Source organism: Diospyros lotus, chromosome 1, assembly GCF_014633365.1.
Source record: "Diospyros lotus cultivar Yz01 chromosome 1, ASM1463336v1, whole genome shotgun sequence".
Lineage (NCBI taxonomy): Eukaryota > Viridiplantae > Streptophyta > Magnoliopsida > Ericales > Ebenaceae > Diospyros > Diospyros lotus.
In genome coordinates this window covers 23,573,032-23,594,068 of record NC_068338.1, presented here as the reverse complement: position 1 = coordinate 23,594,068, position 21,037 = coordinate 23,573,032, and the positions used below count along the sequence as shown (strand labels likewise).

Here is a 21,037-nt window from a genome sequence, read left to right as displayed (position 1 = left end):
CAGCATCAAGCTAAGGGATCTTCTTGGCTGAGTCGAGTTAAAAGGATGGCTTTGGCAACCACGGTCTACCACATTTGGGAAGCTAGAAATCGTGCTATTTTTGAGAATGTTAATCCTTGTTGTGAGAGCATTTCCTATAGGATTAAAACTTTTGTATACAAAGCTATGTTTTCTTTGTATCCTCATGTTTTAATCGAGTACGAGTCTCTTGCTCAGGAGCTATAGTCTTGGTGTTTCTCTTGGGCCCGGGTATGCCCGGTATATACTGTACATTTTGATCTTTATATATATTTACATCTTGATCAAAAAAAAAAATAGAAAAGCTCCACTTGACATACTTGGTTATGCCTTTCTCTTCTTGTGTCCAATTGTGCTAATGCTTTTGTCAATATGGGGAAAAGAACTTCTTTAAATTTCAATTAGATCATACTTATCAATGCATATATTTTTTTCTTCCCTTCTGAAATTATGTTGCAATAATTTTCAGCTCCTATACTGCCAGCAAAAACCATGGTGAGAATTCTTGCTATCTTTTCATTTGCTAAAGGCTCCTTTTCGTTGTTTTCTTCTTCTGAAATTTGGTCAGGCTTGGATGATTAAAATTTGCAAAATCAAAATGTGCAGCCTCCAACATTTATTATTGGTAGAGAAATAGAGATTTGAAACTGAGCAATCACCTATAAGCCAAGATTAAAGGAAACAATTTTCTGTCATCTAGATAGTAAGTAATCAAGCAGACAAAGGAGGTCTTGCTCCAAATTATTGCAAAATTGGATAAACCAACTATAAAATGATGCATTTGTGCTTCTCAAGAGTAAAAAATTAACTTCAGTTACACAATTACTTGATCTAAAATAAATCACACATGTGGACCTCAAACTCGTTATATTACTCAACCATAGCTATATGTAGGATAATAAAATGATGATTTCTTGTTCAACTACACTTAGTGTAAATATAAGTATATGTAGTTGATGCTTGCAACTTTTATCAATATATTATCCCATTTCCAAAAACTTTCCATCTATAAGCCACTCAAATCAACACAGACATGACACTACACTAGTAATTGAGTGAATGAATGGGATGAATGTGTATGTGCGTGCGTCAGAGAGAGAGATAGAGGGAAGGAGAGAGTAGAACACCCCCTGGGGTTCCAAAAGAAAATTGACTAAATCAAAATAATAAGTCTATCAAGTGATCATGAATTCAGAAACAAGGTGTAATGTGAAAATATTCATAATACTGATAATGACTTGTATCCCTATGAATTTTTCATAATTATTTTCTTGCAAGGGTCACACCTAAAGTATCATTTTTTCACTCCAGATCTGGATGGATAAATCATAGATCAGAAAGCCTCTTCAATATCATAACATCATCCTACATGAGAATCCAACCATACCAATATTAATTCCAAATATTACCTGGTTCATGAATTTGGTTGTAAAAGAAATTCCAAATTTGGTTGGGACCATTGCCACCCCATGTTTCTTCCACCGATTATGAAAATTAAACTGTTCAACTTCTCCACGGGCCTTCAGAAAACCACATGATGATTTCAGCTCATTCCAGAGCCTCTGTAAGGTACAGTGCTCAATTTGTTGACCGAAATGCAATACTGAACCGTCCATCAGAAAATTTGTTTCCTGATGAGAAAATCCATTTTGTAATAGTAATTAATACATTGCAAAGTGAGTTATGAACTAGATTTATTACACAAATACAAAACTAAAAGATATGACGAGCAGTGGCTTACCCTAATCTCTTCTGGAGTTTTTCTAAGTTCCATTGCAATTCTTTGAATCCAATTTTCTGTAATAAGCATACCTTGAGGACCACCAAATCCTCGGAAGGCAGTGTTGCTGGGGAAATTAGTGAAGCAAACCCTTCCCTTTATCTTAACATTTGGGATTTCATATACATTGTCAGAGTGCAGCATTGCACGGTCAAGTATAGCAAGAGACAGATCGAGTGAATTTCCAGCATTGTTATAGATTTCAAGATCAAGAGCAAGTACTTTTCCATCATTCTTAAATCCAACCTGCATCAGATGATTTAGCATTGATATTAGCATGCTATTTTCAAATAATATAACAAGAAGAAGAAAGAACATTAACAAATTTAAGAACATCCAACTGAAAATTTTGAAAAGAACACTTTGGGGCTGTTTAGTTATAGAAAATGATATCCAGTTTTTATCCCCAATTTTCTAAAGAATCTATAGTTTTCATTTTCCCTATAAAATTTGAAAAACACATTCAAATATTAAAAACACAAAACACTCTAGAAAATTGGAACATATGTTCAAAAAGGGAGATGTTTTAATTTCCTTTGTGTAACTTGTGTCAGATAAGTAGATGGAAATGATTTGGGGAAAATGTTTGGAAAACCGTGTTTTCCATATCTCCATTTTCTATTTGGATAAGTTTTGTATTTGAACAAGTTTTCTAATTTTCCATTTTCTATGGAGAAATTTTCTGGAAAACTGGGGTTGTTTTCCACAACTAAACAGCCCATTCCTCTTTTCTCCCTTGTTGCTTTCTCTTTTAAGCCCGCATATTTTAGGCCACAAGAATTTATTAAAAGAAGGCCCAGCCATTTTGCTATTGACTTAACAGAGGGGGATCTGTACAAAAAAGGAAAACCAAAAGGAGCTTCTAAGACATTTTTAACACGGGATCTCCTTGCAAATGGCTCAAGCCACAGGGAGTCTGAGAGCAATTTACACTTAACTAAATGCTTTGTTGTGTGTTAGAATTGTATTGGAGACCTAGAGGGCACATGAAATTTGGTTTATGCAACTGCTGCAGATAAGAAAAGATATAGGACAAAAAAGGGTGAGACTGAAACAAATATATGAAGCCTTTTCCCACATAACAGGAAGTTGATGGGTTGATACCTTGTAGTTTATGGTTGGTGTTTACAATTTATCCTACCTTAGGAAATGTATTATTTGTTAAGTGCAACCTATTTAAGTGTAAATTGATATCCTGCAGGTTTTGAGAGACATGATGGAAATGGAGAAGAGATGGAAAGAGGATGGGTAATTGGTTATGATATGGCCAATCAGCTTCACGGCAGGATGGAGCTCAGGGTGCTTTTGGGATTCATTATTGAGGAAGGAGAGAACTAATTTCATGGAATGCTTTATCCTGAGTGATGTAGTAGAGATAAAACTGTTTTATCCAAAGATTTCTCGAGAGACAAATAATGATTGAAGTGGATATGGGTGGGACTAGTAATCCCAGCACTCAGCACTTCACTTATCCCAGTTCATCTCCAGACAAGTTTAATCCATAGAGTGTTTAGCTAACCTTGGTGCAGTCGGGTCTCTCTGCTAATTTTTCCAAATCAGTGATGTTTTCTGCTGGCATTCCTGATCAGGATTTGGAGATCATTCAAGGCCTCTCCTCGTTCCTGCATGGGTAATTGCCTATTCGGTATATCTTGGTATTCCGCTTGCAGCCAAGAAGCTGAAAATTATTCATTATTCGGCCCTCACAGATAAAATAGCTGCTTCCATAAATTCTTGGTCCTCGGCTACCTTATCTTATGCTGGCAAGGCTGAATTAATCCGGGCTGTTTTGCAGGGAATTGAATGTTATTGGTTATCGGTGCTGCCAATTCCAGCAGCTGTTATTGATAACATATATCCCTTATGTAGACAATTCCTGTGGAGCTCTAAGCAGGCCCTTATTTCTTGGAAAAATATTTGTTTATCGAAGATGGAAGGCGGCTTGGGTTTCAAGGATTTGAAAGGGTGGAATAATGCCCTTATCTCTAAACTTCTGTGGAACATTCATTGCAGGAAGGAGTCTCTTTGGATCCGATGGATTCATCATGTTTATTTGCGTTCAGATTCAGTTTGGAGGAAGCAGGCCAAGAAGGATGATTCTCCCATTTTGAAAAGGATCCTGATTATTAGAGACATCCTGTGTAACTCACAAGGATCAATGGAGGCAGCAGTCAGATTACTTACTTAGTGGGGCAATGAGACAGAATTCAGCACTGCCAAGGTGTATGATTTCTTCAGGCCGAAAGGTTCGAAGAAGATCTGGGCCACTGCTATTTGGAATTCCCTCATTACTCCAAAGCAAGCTTTTATTTTGTGGCTGTGTGCCCAAGGTAAATTGTTTACGAGGGACAGAATTCTCTTCGTTGATATTGAGCGTAATTGTGGCCTTTGTGGGACTCATGAGGAATCGCATCAGCACTTATTTTTCCAATGTCAAGTTAGTGCAGTTGTTTGGGATCATATCAGATCATGGCTTGGCATCTCTAGAAGGCTGCCAACATTAGGCAGAGCTTTATATTGAAGCAGACATGATTTAAGAGGATCGTCTTGGCAATGCAAGGCCAAGAAGCTTGGGCTCGCAAGCACTGTTTATTTCCTTTGGTCTGCCAGAAATCGTCATGTTTTTTAGGGCCAATCTCCTTCTATTGAAGTCATTGTTAGTACGGTTAAAACACATGTATATAGAGTAATTTTTTCTTTGTATCCTTATGTTTTAACTCACTATGAGAGTTTGGCCTTGTGGCAAGTTTAGTCGCCTTTTAGTTTTGCTTGGGTATGCCCAGTGGATTTGTACAGTTCACTTTGATCATTATACACTTTTACCTTTACTAATCAAAAAAAAAGTTTAATCCATTCCACACCATCTTGCAGACAAACATAACCCACATATCATCGGTTGGTCTCTTCTGATACTGCTTAGATGACGTACTGCAGGAAAGGATACAACTCCCTTATTTTAATATGTGGAATATAAGTAGTACCTTGTACTTCCCAAGAAAGCTATGTCGCTGCCCAGTTATCATCATATCTACATCCCTGTCTAATGTTATTTTGACAGGTTGCTTAAGCAGGTATGCAGGAACTGAAGCCGCAGCAGCCAGGAAAGCTGACCTCGTTTCTTTTCCACCAAATCCACCACCAATACGTTTTGTTTTGCAAACTACTTTTGACATGGGAAGGCCAAGAACATGTGAAACATACTTTTGGTGTTTTTGAGGTGCCTACAAAGAGTGAAAACCCATAAAAAAATAAAATAAATAAATCTGAAGACGAGCATCATATACAGACTGAATTGGACTTGCTACTTCATGGAACCTGCAATAAATGATCATGCATTGTGTTAAGTTGTTAACTACCATCTCATCTAAAAATTTAAGCTATTAGATAGAGAGTTAACTTTATTTTTTATATTATTATTTTTTACTCCCAACATGCCCTCTCGCATGTGGCCAGACTTCACTAAAGAACTAGTCCAAATACATACAACAATTTAAATATTGGGTTAGAGGTAAAATCTGAACCCAAAACCTTTGTTTGCTCTTATACCATTTTAAATTGTTACCAACTCATCTAAAAGCTTAAGCTATTAGAGGGTCAACTTTATCTTTTATATTATTATTTTTTGGTCTCAACATTGTTACTCATGGAACCTAAACTGAAGGATGGCCCTTCAGAATAAAACCAAGAAAGCATAGAACATATTGATCAAACATGGAGGTGAGCTATTAAAATAAGCAAAAGCAGTTCATTTTTTAAGAATAAGGTTCTGAAGATGACAACAATCAATAAACAAATAGACAAGATAAATAAAAAGAACTTTTAATTACTGGTTCATAATCCCTCACCACTGCTGAATGCCCCTTGTCTAACAACCAAAACCACAGAATATACATATTAAGACTTCCAGCAGATTGTGTAACAAATTCTACTGGAAGCTGACACACAAGTTATGGACTTCCCAACAATCATCAATCATCATGTAGCCACAGGGTACATACAAAATAGGTTCCTCACAAGGTGGTTCTGTTGTAAGCATTCATTAATTCTCCCCAAGCAAGATAACATAATCTTTCTGTATACAAATTCTTCTGATTGAACATATAATAAGATAAATTTAGGAAAGGAGGTACAGTGACTAACAGTTCAAACAAAAAAACTTACTTGTGTGGATGAAACCATATGAACCTCATTGCCACCATCCATAGTCCACACTAAACTGCTTTGAGGCTCCAAATAAAAGTGTTCCTGACCTCCTACTTGAACCTCCCCCTCAATGATTCTGTCACACTGACCTGACTGGAAACAGAGATCCACATCTCCTTTCTCTAAATGCTTCTCTGTATTTGGATGGAAACTGTGAGATTTCAGGGCATCTTGTATTGATAGGATTGCTGGGAGATCTTCATACTCCACATGAACCTTTCGTGCTGCTTGTTTTGCATGTAGATGGGTGTCAGCAACAACCACACCGATAACCTTGATGAGACACATAGAGAGACATCATTCTGTGCATTTAGAATGCCAATAATGATGATACTAATGTAAGTATAAGTTGAAGTGCTATACAGCTAACATCATCTGAAACAGATTGAAGATTAAAGTGACCAGTTATTTTCTTCCAATGAACTTAAGGATAACAACTTAACCTATAAATTGAGTTATCCCCTCAACACTTTTACTGTTGAAATTATTTCTCCTTATGACTATCTATCCCAAATCCTGATGAAAAAGGATGGATGCGTTAGATAGCTGATGGTCAGCATAGAAGCCCTTGGTTTCTAAACATGCATTCTAGACACAAAATGATTTCATTGGGTAGGTAAACCGCTTATTGATGCATTATACCACCCAAGTCAAAATGCAATTTAGCGGTCATAGTGTTAAATTCACAAGAATTATAGCATTTTCACAAGTGATTGCAAGTAAAAATGTAAGTGGAAGACCAAAGGCTTAGAGGACTGAATCATGGATGTAAGACGGAAACCCTAGGGCATAGAGTCTTAGGAAAACAAAGATAGAGAGAGAAACTTATGTGCTGAAGTTCATTAACTGTGTAAAACCAACCTACAAAATACATGACATAAGCTGTATATATATACAGCTTTATAACCGACAAGAGGGACTACCGCCTCATATACAAACTCACATAACAGTAACGCAAAACAGAAAAAAACAGAAATACAGAAATGAAACAGAAGCAAATACTATCTGAATATCACATTCTCTTCAACACTCCCCTTCAAATCATGCTCCTCCAGCAGCTCTTTAGGATATAGATTTATGTGAGATACTGTCCTTGTTGTACATCTTTGTTCACCAGCTGACAGGAGTCCAAGCAAGCCTGAGTTTACCACATAACATCTGAAACTTGTCTCTAGGTAAACTCTTGGTTAGGATATCAGCTACTGCTCAAATGTAGGGACACATCGAATTTCTGCTTCACCCTTTTCCCTAACGAAATGCACATCAACACCAACATGTTTTGTTCTTGAGTGAAAAATAGGATTCTCAACCGTGCTTTTGGCTGCTAAATTATCACACCAGAGAACTGGAGTTGTAACATTCAGATAACCCAACTCCACAAACAAGGACTTAAGCCATAGAAGTTCCATCACTCCCAATGCAACAACTCTATACTCAGCCTCCCCTATGGAACGTGCAACAACTAATTGCTTTTTGGAGCCCCAAACAATAAGGTTTTGACCAAGATACACACAAAACCCACTAGTACTCCTAGTGACCTTGCACCCAGCATGATCGGCATCGGTAAAGACTATCAAATTCAAATTTCCAGGTGTGGAGGAGAAAAACAAACCGAGACCAATTGTTCCCTTTATATACTAAAGCAACCTCTTGCAAGCTAACCAGTGTTGACTCTTAGGTTTGGCTGGAAAGTGACTCAACTTGTTAACAACAAAAGCAATATCGGGTCTTGTATATGTCAAGTATTGTAGAGAGCCTATAATGGTTCGAGAGAGAGCTGGATTAAGAAGATCTTTTCCTTCATCCGTTAATGAAATTCCAGCATTCGTAGGAGTCTCACAACGCTTACAGTCCTCCATACCAACTTTCTTTAACAGATCCACAACATATTTTGTTTGAGTAAGATAAAGACCACCTGTATTCCTGTAGGCTTCAAATCCTAAGAAATAACTAACAGCTCCTAGAGTTTTTAATGCAAATTAACAATCGAGATCATGAATACAAGCCTTAAGAGCAATAGAACTAGAGACAGTAAGGAGTATATTGTCTACACATAGAAGCACAGACAACACATAATCATTTGTTCACTTTATGAACAAAGAAGCATCTGAAACTGACCAAACAAAACCCCAGTTAATTAAGGCTTCTTTCAGCTTATTATACCAAGCTCGAGGAGCTTATTTCAATCCATATTAAGACTTTATCAATCGACATACATGAGTTGGTTTTGAAACATTCACAAACCCTTTCGGTTGAGCCCATATACACTGTCTCAACTAAATCACCATTCAAAAATGCATTGTAGTGTTCAGCTTGCACAAGAGCTAATGCAAAAGTATGCTCGGAAAAGAATTTCTCCGAGATGCCTCACTAAGGTGGATCTCCGCAAAGCATATGACTCTGTAAGTTGGCATTTCCTGTAGCAGCTCTTAGAGGGTCTTGGCTTCTCATCCCTATTTATTATGTGTATTATTGAATGCGTGTCTACGGCATCCTATTCTTTGATTATCAATGGTAGCATGCGTGGTTCTTTAAAGGCCAGAGAGGCCTACGGCAAGGAAACCCCCTGTCTCCCTTTCTGTTCGTGCTATGCTTGGAATACCTATCTCGGGCCCTCAATTTGGCTACGGATGGGTCTGATTTCAAATTCCACCCCAAGTGTAATAAGCTTAAGATATCTCATTTGGCTTTTGTTGATGATCTTATGCTGTTTGCCAGAGGGGACGAGCCATCTATTCGTATCATTATGGACTGCCTTAAGGATTTTGAACCTAAATTGGGTCTGCAGGCCAATGCTCTTAAGTCTAGTATCTTCATTACTGGTATTGAGGGTCAGGATCTCCAACGTATTCTCGATGTGGCTGGTTTCCCAAAGGGGTTATGCCTTTTCAGTATCTTGGCATCCCTTTGGCAGCGGTTAAACTTAGGGTCAATCACTATGATCAGCTTATTTCAAAGATTTCAGATAATATTAAAGCTTGGCATGCAGCTTCCCTATCATATGCGGGGTGGCTGGAGCTTATCCGTGTTGTGATCCAAGGTGTGGTATGTTTTTGGTGCACCATTCTCCTTGTCCCTGCAACTGTTATCTAGCAGATTTATAACCTTTGCAGATGCTTCCTTTGGAACTCCAAGGCCTCCCTTGTTGCCTGGAAAGATGTTTGTAAGCCTAAATGTGAGGACGACTTAGGCCTTAAGCATCATAAAAGCTGGAATTCTGGGCTGCTTGTCAAGAACCTATGGGACATTCATCGGAAAAATGACACTTTGTGGGTTCAGTGGATCCATCAGGAATTCTTGCATATGGCTTCCATTTGGCAAAGGCAAGTCCGGAATGACAACTCCCCTTTGATGAAAAGGATGATGCTTATTAGGGATGCCATGTGTGAGGCTTGAGGGTTAGCGGAGGCTGCCAGGATCCTGCTTGAGAGCTGGGCCAATGGTCCTACTTTTGATGTTCATCCTGCCTATGAGTTCTTTCGACTGAAGGAGCATGTCAAGGTTTGGGCGAAGACACTTTGGCATCCCTGCCTTGTTTCTAAGCATGTCTTCATGTTATAGTTATGTGTTAGGTCCAACATCCTAATTCGTGACAAGCTCTTATTTTTGGACATTGACCGCACCTGCCCCTTGTGTAATGGGGCTAAGGAATCTGTCGGTCATCTATTTTTCCGTTGTCTAGTCAGTTCGGCAGTCTGAGAGCATATAAAAACGTGGTTTGGCATTTCTAGAGCCACGACTTCGATCCCTAGTGCCCTCAAATGGCTGAAGAAAGACGCCAGAGGATCCTCTTGGATATGCAATGCTAAGAAAATCGCCCTTGCTTGTTCGGTCTATCAAATATGGGCAACAAGGAATTGCCTTATTTTTTATAATGTTCAGCCTTCTGTGGAGGGGCTCATTCATAGGATTACAACCTTTGTATACAAAGTAATATTTACTATGTATCCTCATGTTTTGGTCCTTTTTGATAGCCTAGCTATTGCCCTGCAGTTTTTGGATGTTATCCATGGTTCCTGGGTATGCCCAGTGATTGTTTGTACATTTGATCATTTATACAAATTTACTGATTTGATCAAAAAAAAAAATGCATTGTTTACATCCACTTGTGGGTGCCTTAACCACTGGACTAAAGGTTTCAACATAGTCCACACCTAGATTTTGGAGAAAACCTTTTGCAACTAGCCAAGCTTTATACTTTAAAACAGACCCATCAGGCTTAAACTTTACCCGAAAAACCCATTTGCTTCCAACAAGATTCATATCAGCAATATAGGGAACCAACTCCCAAGTATGATTCCTTTGTAAAGCAGTATATTCTTCTTCCATGGCTTTAACCCATCGTGACTCTAAAAGAGCCTCACTAACGGATGTTGGCTCAAATGACCTCACTAAGGCATGAGGAGAGTTATGAACAAGTTGTCTGGACTTAAGCCGAGTAAGCATAGGGTGTACTGATGGGGCTGGAGTAGCTTTATGTTTGGGAAGCTTTGAGATAGGTGGAGCAAGAGGTGCAAAAGACAAAGGAGATGATGTGGTGGCAATAGGACTAGAAGTTGTAGAATGATTAGAATTGTCTGCAGTATTCAGGATTGGATGTGGAGAAGGAGCAACTACGGGGCACTGACAAGAAGAAGAGGAAGAAAAAATAGGATGAAGAAACTCTGTAGTAGGACTGCTAAAGTTTGAATTTGTAGACAAGTCAGCAGTCCCTTGAGATGAATAAAAGATAGTTGAAAAAGGAAAGTCCTGGTCATTAAACTTAACATGTCGAGTAGTGTATATGCGACCAGATGAATGTAGACATTTGTAACCAACTTGAGTGGAACTATATCCAATAAAGATACACTTGGTTGAGTGAAACTCAAATTTATGTTTGTTATAAGGTTGAAGCAAGGGAAAACACTCACAGCCAAAAGGCTTAAGCAGAAGATAGTTAGGAGGTTTTTGATATAACAATTCAAAAGGAACTTGAGATTGAACAGATGTAAAGGGTAGGAGGTTGATCACGTGAACAGGAGTGAGAAAGGCTTCTACCCAAAACTTTAAACGCATTTTAGCATGAGGCAATAGTGTCAACCCCATTTCACCTATATGCCTATGCTTTCTTTCAGCAACCCCATTTTATTGATGAGTGTGAGGGCATGTGAACCTAGGCTGAATACCATTGTTATGTAGATAGGGTAAACATGCACAGTATTCCCCCCCACTGTTAGTTTGCAAAGCTTGAAGCTTGGTTTCAAACTGATTTTCATCCAATTTATGAAAGGTACTAAACACCAACAAGACATATGATTTGAGTTTTAAAGGATATAACCAAGTGTATCTAGTATAAGCATCTAAAAAAATGATATAATATCGAAAACCTTCCATAGATAACATAGGTGCTGGTCCCCAGAGATCAGAATACACAAGTTGTAATGGACGAATAGCAATAATCTCATGGGAAGCAAAGGGAAGTTGGTGCAATTTACCTACTTTGCAAGAATCACAAAAGGACAAACTGGAAGATGAACAAGAAATTCCAAATTTGTTCAATACTTTTTGTAGTACATTCAATGAAGGATGGCCTAATTTTTTGTGCCAATCTTAGCAACTACTAGTGTTTTGAGCCACACAAACATCTTTTGACAGTTCATGAACAAATGAATACTGTCCTTTACATGCTCTGGCAGTGTTACATGAATTAGACAAAGTAACAGCTGAATGAATAGGAAGCGGCTCTAGGGATTGGGCTGGAGTGCTAGTTGCAATGAAACAAGATGCTAGAACTAGCCGATATAGCCCATCCTTAAGATGTCCCCATAGAATAACTGCCCCCGATCCTTTATCCTTAATAAAACAAATATTAGAATGAAATTCAGCCACTACATTACGATCTCTAGTAAGTTGAGAAACACTAAGGAGATTTTTATGTATACTAGGAACATGAAGAACATTAGGTATACAAAGAAATGAATTTGAAGTAGTATTTAACATGCCTGAACCAACATGAGTAATTGGCAACTGCTTACCATTGCCTATAGTGACTTTGTCCCCACCATGATAAGGTGAATGAAGGGACAGGTTATGCAGGCTCTAAGTAATGTGGTTTGTGGCTCCTGAGTCCACAAACCAGGCTGGATCAGAAAGAGATGATTGTTGAGGAATAAACTGAGAGGATTGTTGAGAAATAAACTGTTCTGTAGAACTATGAAACTGTGAGCCTATCACTGATCCATTCTCATTAGTGTAGGCTCCATTAGAATCACTAAAGATTGCCATGTAAGCACTTGAATCGAATTGATTTCCAGTATTAAAATTTCCAGTAGGTCTACTAGTAGTCTAATTATTCACTCGAGTAAAATTTCAGTCAAACTGGTACTAGCACTTATCCACGAAATGCCCTGGCTTTCCACACAACTGACAATAGAATTTTCTGTCTGAAGACCTGCCTCAACCCCTACCTCCTCTAAACCCCGAACCTCCTCCTCTCTATGCATATCTGCCTCAACTATAACCAAAATTTCCATTACTTTGATGTGAAGCCACATTAACATTCATATTAGACACATTCATATTAGACGACATCGACTCAAACTGCAGAGACGATTAAGGCACATTCTTAACCACCAATCGTTATTCATGCATAAGCAACAAATATTGGACCTTCTCCAGATTTATATCGTCCATCTGATAGGTTATCAAGCTCACAACAGTATCATAATCTTGATTTAAACCATTTAGAATAGCAAGAAGCAATTCATTATCACTTAAAGGCTCTCCTATAGTTGCTAGAGAATGACTTATAGTCTTAATCTTTAAGACATATTCATTAATTGACAAATTCTCCTTTTTAACAGACCTCAGCTGTTGTTTTAACTGAAAAGACTTAACTATAGTTTGTCTATCATATCATTTTTCAAGATAGAACCATACCTCGGTAGATGATTCGCGTTGAATCACCTGTGCCAACACTTCTTCAGTAATTGTCGAGAAGAGCCATCCTAGAAGCAGTTGGTCAGATCAAAGCCAGCTCATATATTTTGGATTCACCTAAGAATTCACAGTTGAATTATCACTTGTGGAGTCAATTATGTATTTCGAAGGAGGAGAAGATTTGTTCAAGAACGAAATGAGGCCGAAGGCTCAGACTGTGGCTAAGATTTGAGCCTTCAAAAAGATATAGTTCTTTGAATCAAGCTTCAGAGGAATGAAACTAAAGGCTTTAGATACAGCTGCGAAATCGAATTAAGACACGGATGAAACATTTGATGTAGATCGAACAAGAGGAGAGGTAGAGGAGGAACGATTCTTGTGAACAAATGCCATTAGCAGGTTATGGCCCTAATACCATGTAAGACGGAAACCCTAAGGCATAGAGCCTTAGGAAAACAAAGATAGAGAGAGAAACTTATGTGCTAAAGTTCATTAACTGTGTAAAACCAACCTACAAAATACATAACATAAGCAGTATATATATACAGCTTTATAACTAACAAAAGGGACTACCGCCTCATATACAAACTCACATAACAGTAACGCAAAACATAAAGAAATAGATATACAGAAATGAAACAAAAGCAAATACCATCTGAATATCACATTCTCTTCAACAATGGAATATTTTAACTTTGTAGGAAAATCAATGGAGGTAGCAAATGTGAAGATCAGGTAAAGAATTACTATTATTTGCCTTCAAAAGATAAGATGGGTCGGTGAGAAAGGCTAAAATGTTTGATGAATCCATATATAAATTTTGATACTCAAAGAAGGACCATAGTAGGAATGCTTTGGATACTATAATAGATAAGATTATAAAGAATGAGGCAGCAAATGTGAAGGGGTTAGGACATAAGATTATTGCAACTAAAGTTGTTCTAAAAGAAAGGACTGAATGTTTTCAATACATATACACCACAAGTCAGAGAAAAGATAAAGGCAAAATTTTGGGAGGATTTAGAGGGCCTGTGGCCTAGAGTACCTAGAGGACAAAAGATCATTACAGGAAGTGACTCTGAATCTTCCTTGGGCAAAGAAGCAAATGGATACGGAGATGTGAATAAAGGTAACGGCCTTGGAGAAAGAAAAAACAAGGGAAGAGCTATTTTCAATTTTGCCATAACATATTGATCTCATCATAATTAATATCATTTCCAAGAAGGGTGATGAAATTTGGTCACATATAGAAATAAAAAATGTTATTGGTACATCATGGTGTATATCTTGGACTACATAATGATGTTTTAATGTCTAAAATGCTCTCACCCAAGGCGCTAAGGAGCAGTGAGGCGAGGGGTATTTATGTCATTTATGTACATTGTGTAGCCCAAGATGTACATAAATGATGTACAAGTAGCATGACTCTATAGAAATGGCTTATCAAATATCCAAATCAACTTCTTTCTTATGCATCAAAGGGGATTAGTTATATCACAAGGATTGCGAAGATATAGCAGGATAGTGTCTGACCACTCAACATAGGCTTATGGTCCTCAACATGCATGTCAAAAAATTAAGGATGATAAGATGCAAAGCCCAAGAATCAAATAGTGCACTTAGAAGGGGGAAAACAAATTACTTTTAAGAAAAAAAAGTGTATCAAAAACGTCCTGCCCACCCTTACCTATGATCTCATTGCTTATTTTTATCTTTTCTTGTATGGCATAATTAACAAAACTATTTAACATAATCCTTGACTCAAAGAGGATGTTTGACGAGTGGAGAGAAAGTATTCCAGTGCCCACTTATAAGAATAAGGAAAATGGTAAAGGCTGTGAAAATTATAAAGAGATGAAGGTATCAGTAATACTATAAGCTTAGAAAAACCTTACTATGGAATCTATAAGTCTTGAAGAGGGTTTTAGAAGAGCTTGGAGTCTAGGTCGTTTATATACAATTTATTAAGACGTATCATATAATAGAAACATGTCTTAAGACTTGTGGAAGACATGATAAGGTATTTTATTATTACAATTGAATTTGATCAATGATCTATATAGAACACTTGCCTCTTTGCTCTAGTGATGGATGAACTCATTAAGCATATCCAAAAGGAGGTGCCTTGGTAAATATTTTGTAGATAAAATTGTCTTAGTGTGTTTTGGGAGGATGTTGAAGTAATGGAGTTGGATGGAATGGTAAGTGATGGAAAGAGATTTTCTTTGTTCGGGAGACCTACTAGTAATGGAATGGCAAGAGATTGGATGGAACCCTTTTCCATCCAATCTCCTCCAAATGAGCATTTTTGGTCTCCTCCAAATTGGGGGAGATTGGATGAAAAAGAGACTCATCTATCCATTTTTTCCATCCAATTCCATTACTTCTCATAATATCTTCTCCCAAGCAAAAAGAGATAATATTTCATTCCATTTCCTTCATTTCAATTCCATTCCATTACTAAATCTCTCCTAAGCACAACCTTGATGGGACCCAAAAAGGCATGAATATCGAGCTCATGTATGGAATAATATCTTGAAATCCAAAGGCTTCAAGTTGAGCAAGTCAAAAACTTAATAGATAAAATATAAGTGAAATAAAAATAAAATGTTACTAATGTTGTAGTGATTCTTAAAAATCATGTTAACCCAAGAAAAGAAGAGCTTAGATATCTCAGATCAATTTTTTAAAAGAAAGGAAGACTATTAAGGATGTCACTTGCAGATTCAAGTAGGATATCAGATAAGTGCTTCCAAATTTTTATGCGACTGTAAGATCCATTTGAAACTAAAACAATTGCTCAACTAAAAAATTAGCTTTATTGTATGGAACAAATTGGACAATTAAGCACTAAAATGTGTAAAATATGGGCATAACTGAGATAACAATGTTATCATACATGTACGATCTTATGAAAAATGACAAAAATAAAATTAGGTTATATGAAATAAGGTTCAAGTAGCACCTATTGAAGTAAAGATGCACAAGACACAATTAACATGGCTTGAAGAAACAGCGGCACCTATGTAGCTGAACCCACCTAGAGGGATTAAGATTTGGTGATTCGTCATTGTTGTTGAATATTAGGATGACCTTGAAGGCTAAAAGGGTGGTTGTTGAAGATTGTTGGTGATTTCTTATGATTTATTCCTAAATATGTCCTCTTCCTATTTCTTAGGATAATTGGAGATTTCTTAGAAGTATTTTTTTGTTTTTTTCCTTTCTTTCTCTTTTGTATATTTCGTGATCTTCTCTATTATTCTCTTTCCTAAGATATTAGGATATGATCTCCGATCTCTAGCATATATTGTAAAGTGATATTCAGTTCAAGATATAGAAGAATTATTTCTTTCTTGATGTTATCAAAGTGGCTCGTGCTTTGATGCCTCTTAACCCTTTACGTTATCTACTACTTCTTATCGGCCTTCATTGCTAACATGTGAACTTCCCGTGGTTTCTTGTTGGCCTTCATTGCCATCACCTTTGCTATTTTGGCCTTCATTGCCATTCTTGTTCCCTTCTATCTCCTTTTTTTTTTTCTGATTATTTGGTGGGAAGATGTCTAAGACTTCCAAGAACATGTCATCCAATCTTGGAGCTATTCTTGATTTCTCGTAGACTGGTTCAAGTGGAGAGCTTCAAAGCATCAATGCCATATATCGCTTGAATGGGAAGAATTATCTGCAATGGTCGCAAATCGTGACGATGCTCTTGAAGGGAAAAGGGAAGATTAGCCACTTAGATGGGACTGGTCCGAGTAGTGATGACCCCAAGTTCCAAGCATGGGATGAGGAGGATTCGATGATCATGTCTTGGATATGAAATTCAATACAGCCAAAGATTAATAAAAATCTCATGTTCCTTTCTATGGTGCGGGATATTTGGGAGACACTTCAAAAGACCAACTCCATGAAGCAAGATGTTGTAATGATTTACAAACTAAAAACCAAAGTTTCATCTACGATACAAGGTTCTCTCTCTATTACTAAATATTATAACTATTTGAATGGTCTTTGGCTTGAAATAGATGTCAAGATCTTAAGATGAAGTGTGCTGAAGATGCTAAAGTCCAACTTGAATTTCTTGAAAAGGATAGATCTTCTGAGTTTCTACAGGACTAAATATGGGATATGATCAAATAAGAGTGCAAGTATTGAGAAAGGATCAGCTACCACCCCTTAGTGAGGTTTTCTCCATCATTCGAGCAGATGAAACTAGGAGAGCAGTTATGCTTGAGACACAACCGACCAAGGGTTCCAACATGATGTCCAAAAAAGGTGCAGATGGAGGAAATAAGCCATATAATCCAAGACAAGGGCAGAACAAGGCTGATTCCTCTAAATAGTCCAACCGAGATGGATTGTGGTGCTCCTACTACAAAAAACCTCAACATACAAAGGATAATTGCTTCAAGCTTCATGGGAAGGCTCAAGTATTGGCTAGGAATGGTGGACTCAAAGGACAGAAGCAAAGCCAAGTCAATCTTGCTAATGAGGAGGATATTTCTCAAGAAAAAACCAACTGTCATTGGAGAATTCAGAAAAGAAGACATTGAAAGGCTGAAAGGTTTGCTTAACTCCTTCACCAAGGACTTCTAGTGTGTTCATTGGCTCAAAGTGGTAAGTGTCTCATTTCTGATTTCTCTAAAGCTTCCAACATCTTCTGTTCTCAATCATGGGTCATGGACTCTGGTTCTACCGATCATATGACTCATTACCCAAATAAATTTGACAATTACATGCTAGTCCCTGAAAACCGAAAGATCTTTGTAGCTGATGGATCAGCTATTCCAATTGCTTGTCATGGAAACCTGAAAGTTGCCCTCTCCTTTCCTTACCTAATGTCCTACATGTTCCCAAACTCTCAACCAATCTTCTCTCCATCTCCAAAATCACCAAAGACTTGAATTTTACAATCAAATTTTGTGATACTCTTTTTTTTTTTTTTTTTTTTTTTTTTTCAGGATAGGACAATTGGATCTGCTAAGGAAAGGAATGGGCTGTACTATCTGAAGAGACTAAAGGTGACTTAGATGGGCAGAATCAGTTGTTACTATGCTTACCTGATTATACCTCCCATCTTTCCAAAATCTGGCTTCATCATTCAGACTTGGTCATCCTCCTTTTCAGCTTCTTAGAACTATGTTTCCTTTACTTTTTCAAAACATTTCAATTGATAGTTTACATGTATGTGAGTTTGCAAAACGTCATCATGTATCTTTCCTTTTGAGTTCAATAACATCATCTAAACTCTTCTCTTTAATTCACTCTCATGTTTGGGGTCCATCTAAAGTTCCAAAATCACTGGTGCTAGGTGGTTTGTTTCATTTATTGATAATTGTACCCATACAACTTGGTTGTATCTTGTGAAAGAAAAATCTAATATGACCAAATTTTTCCCATATTCCATAGTAAGATTAAAACTCAACTTGGAAAGGCTTCAATTTGATAAGGGGAAAGAGTATTCCAACCAATTTCTGATCTCATTCCAAAGAACTAGTTCATGAATCCTCATGCGTTGACACCCCCCAACAAAATGGGGTTGTTGAACGCAAAAACAAGCATCTCTTAGAGGTTACTAGGGAGTTACATTTTCAATATAATGTTCCTATACTTCTTTGAAGTGGTTTTAACCACTGCCTACTTGATAAATAGGTTTCCTTCTCGTGTCAATGGCAATCAAAGCCCTCTAGGTATGTTGTGCCAATTTTATCCCAAGAGTATCAATCCAAGAAGTTTATTACCAAAAATAATTAGTTATACTTCGTATGTTCATGTCCATAAACAACAACATACTAAGTTAGATCCTCAAGCCCTAAAGCATCTTCATTGGTTATGCTAGTTATCAAAAAGGGTACAAATGCTACCATCCTCCTAGTCATAAAATCTTGTCACTATGGATGTCACTTTTTTCTGAAACCAACCCCTTCTACTCAAACTAGTTCTCTCACTTTCTAAGGGAGACTTCTAGGGAAAATTAGAGTGTGGATTTGATCTTTCCTGATGACTTTCTACCTAGTCGAGAACCGGTACAACAGCCTATACTCACACAACCTCCACTAGTACAGCAACCTACACTCACACAGCCTCCACTAATACAATAGCTTACACTCACACAGCCTACACGACGCACACCTGAACTTCCTAATACCGAAGAAGTCCTGAAATTCAAGTCATTCAAACCACCCCAACTAGAACTGAAAACTCAAAACATCCCCCAGGTATGGCAGCAGTCACAACTGAATCAAGTATCTAGGGAATTGAAAGTTTATTCAAGGTATGTACAGCCCAATCTGGACAAAAGACAGATCCGTGACTCTAAACTAAGTCCAGGTACTGAAATAATGCTTTCTCCCTCATCTACTAGTGAGCAATATAACCTTAATCTTCCTATTGCAATAAAGAAAAGGAACTAGAAAATGCACCCAATATATCTTCTTTCCTAAATATATTAGGGTGCATTTTCTTAGGGCTTATTCCTAAATATATCTCTTTCCTAAATATGTCCTCTTCTTATTTCTTAGGATTATTGGAGATTTGTTAGAAGTTTTTTTCTTTTCCTTTCTCTTTTGTATATTTCATGATCCATTATTCTCTTTCCCAAGATATCAGGATATGATCTTCTGATCCCTAGTATATATTGTAAAGCAATATTCAGGTCAAGATACAGAAGAATTAGTTCTTTCTTCAGTTGCTACACTGCAACCTAGAGTCTATAGGAACTGGAGAAACATCCTCTTCATGTATGGGAGTAATGCTTCATGCATCTGATAATCCCAATACCCTGCAATGTCAAGGCTGTTGTGTGTTGAATTTCTCCTTGCTTGAATATGTAGAGCCAATATATTTTCAAACATATGTATAACCAATCAGATGTTGCCTCCAATGCTGAACTTATGTTCAAGAAGATTGATCTGTGCCTCCAAGTGCCATGTAAAATGCAATAAAATGATACATTTCATGGGATAACTATCCATAGTCCTCTAAGAATATAAGTAGATGAAATTTTTGAACTCAAATGCCCTTACCTGTCCCACACATGTGACAAATTCTGTAGCAAAAAGTTCCTCATCAGAAATAACTGGCCCAATAAAATTATCACCTGGAACATCCTTAGCAAAAAAAATTCCGGCAAATCCTGGCGAACACTTTACTCCTGAATCATCTATGGAAAGTATACGAGCATGAGGTTTTCGACTTAATATTAGAGCACCATGTAAACCATTAGGAGGCATTGTTGTGTCATCAGTGTATTCTGCCTCACCAGTAACCTGGAAAAAGATATGATGACAGAAATTTTGGTAAGTAAATTTTCTTCAGATAAAAATGAGAGATAAAGAAGCAACTAGCATGAATGTTTAATTAGAAAAGAATATTAGAACACCATGAAAGTATTTTTAGATGAAGATCATATATCAATTACAAGAACTCATAAAGATCTTGATGGTTGTGAAGCACCAAACGGCATCGTTGGCCTTAGCTGATTGGAGGGCCGCGTGTAGCAACTGCAGGCTGCCAAGTGGCGCTTGCTGGATGGCAACACACGGCAACCATCCGCTAGTTGCTGGAGGCGCCTAATCGTCCTTGATGCTTGCTTTATCCTTCGCCCGATGGTATTCTCTACCCGATAGCCTTTCTGTTGGAATAATCGATTGTGTTACACAATCTGATCTCAGCCATTGATACAAGCTTTATGAGAAGCAATCCCAGCCTTCTATCGACGCTATTAATTTCCCTCTTGCGATATGGACCGTCAGACGATAAGAAAGAAAAGAAAAGAGGAAAAGAGAGATTGGGGGAGAGAAGTCTTCATCTTCAGGCTAGGGTTTCTGGTTTGCTTCTCTTTTCTCATTCTCTGTAAATGCTCTGTATAGTGTTATTGAGTTCTCTGGTTCGATAGGTTGCGCCTTTAATCTGCATTTGTGATCATAGGGCATTTTTGTTAGCGAAACACTATTTTACAGAGAGTATTTTGTGAGGGTTTGAGGGTGTAATCTCCGATTCTTTATTTTAGTGCTGTGAGCTCTTCTCACTAGAGCTCAACGTGGATGTAGCCTCATTTTGAGGTAAACCATGGTAAAAATCTTTGCCTTTTTGCGTTCTTCGTTTCTTTTCGTTT

General features: G+C 37.5%; 1 protein-coding gene across 7 annotated transcripts in view; it reads right to left on the bottom strand.

Annotated features, from left to right (window-relative positions):
- The window catches only part of LOC127795850 (xanthine dehydrogenase 1-like), a 94,154-nt gene that overhangs the window by 41,250 nt on the left and 31,867 nt on the right, over positions 1–21,037 (bottom strand). For all 7 annotated transcript variants that reach the window (XM_052327789.1, XM_052327819.1, XM_052327810.1 and 4 more), the window contains 5 exons: positions 19,947–20,189; positions 5,960–6,274; positions 4,780–5,019; positions 1,760–2,044; positions 1,428–1,649 (listed from right to left, as the gene is read on the bottom strand). In XM_052327789.1, the coding sequence (XP_052183749.1) occupies positions 1,428–1,649; positions 1,760–2,044; positions 4,780–5,019; positions 5,960–6,274; positions 19,947–20,189 (1,305 nt within the window). The remainder of the gene's footprint in view (positions 1–1,427; positions 1,650–1,759; positions 2,045–4,779; positions 5,020–5,959; positions 6,275–19,946; positions 20,190–21,037) is intronic.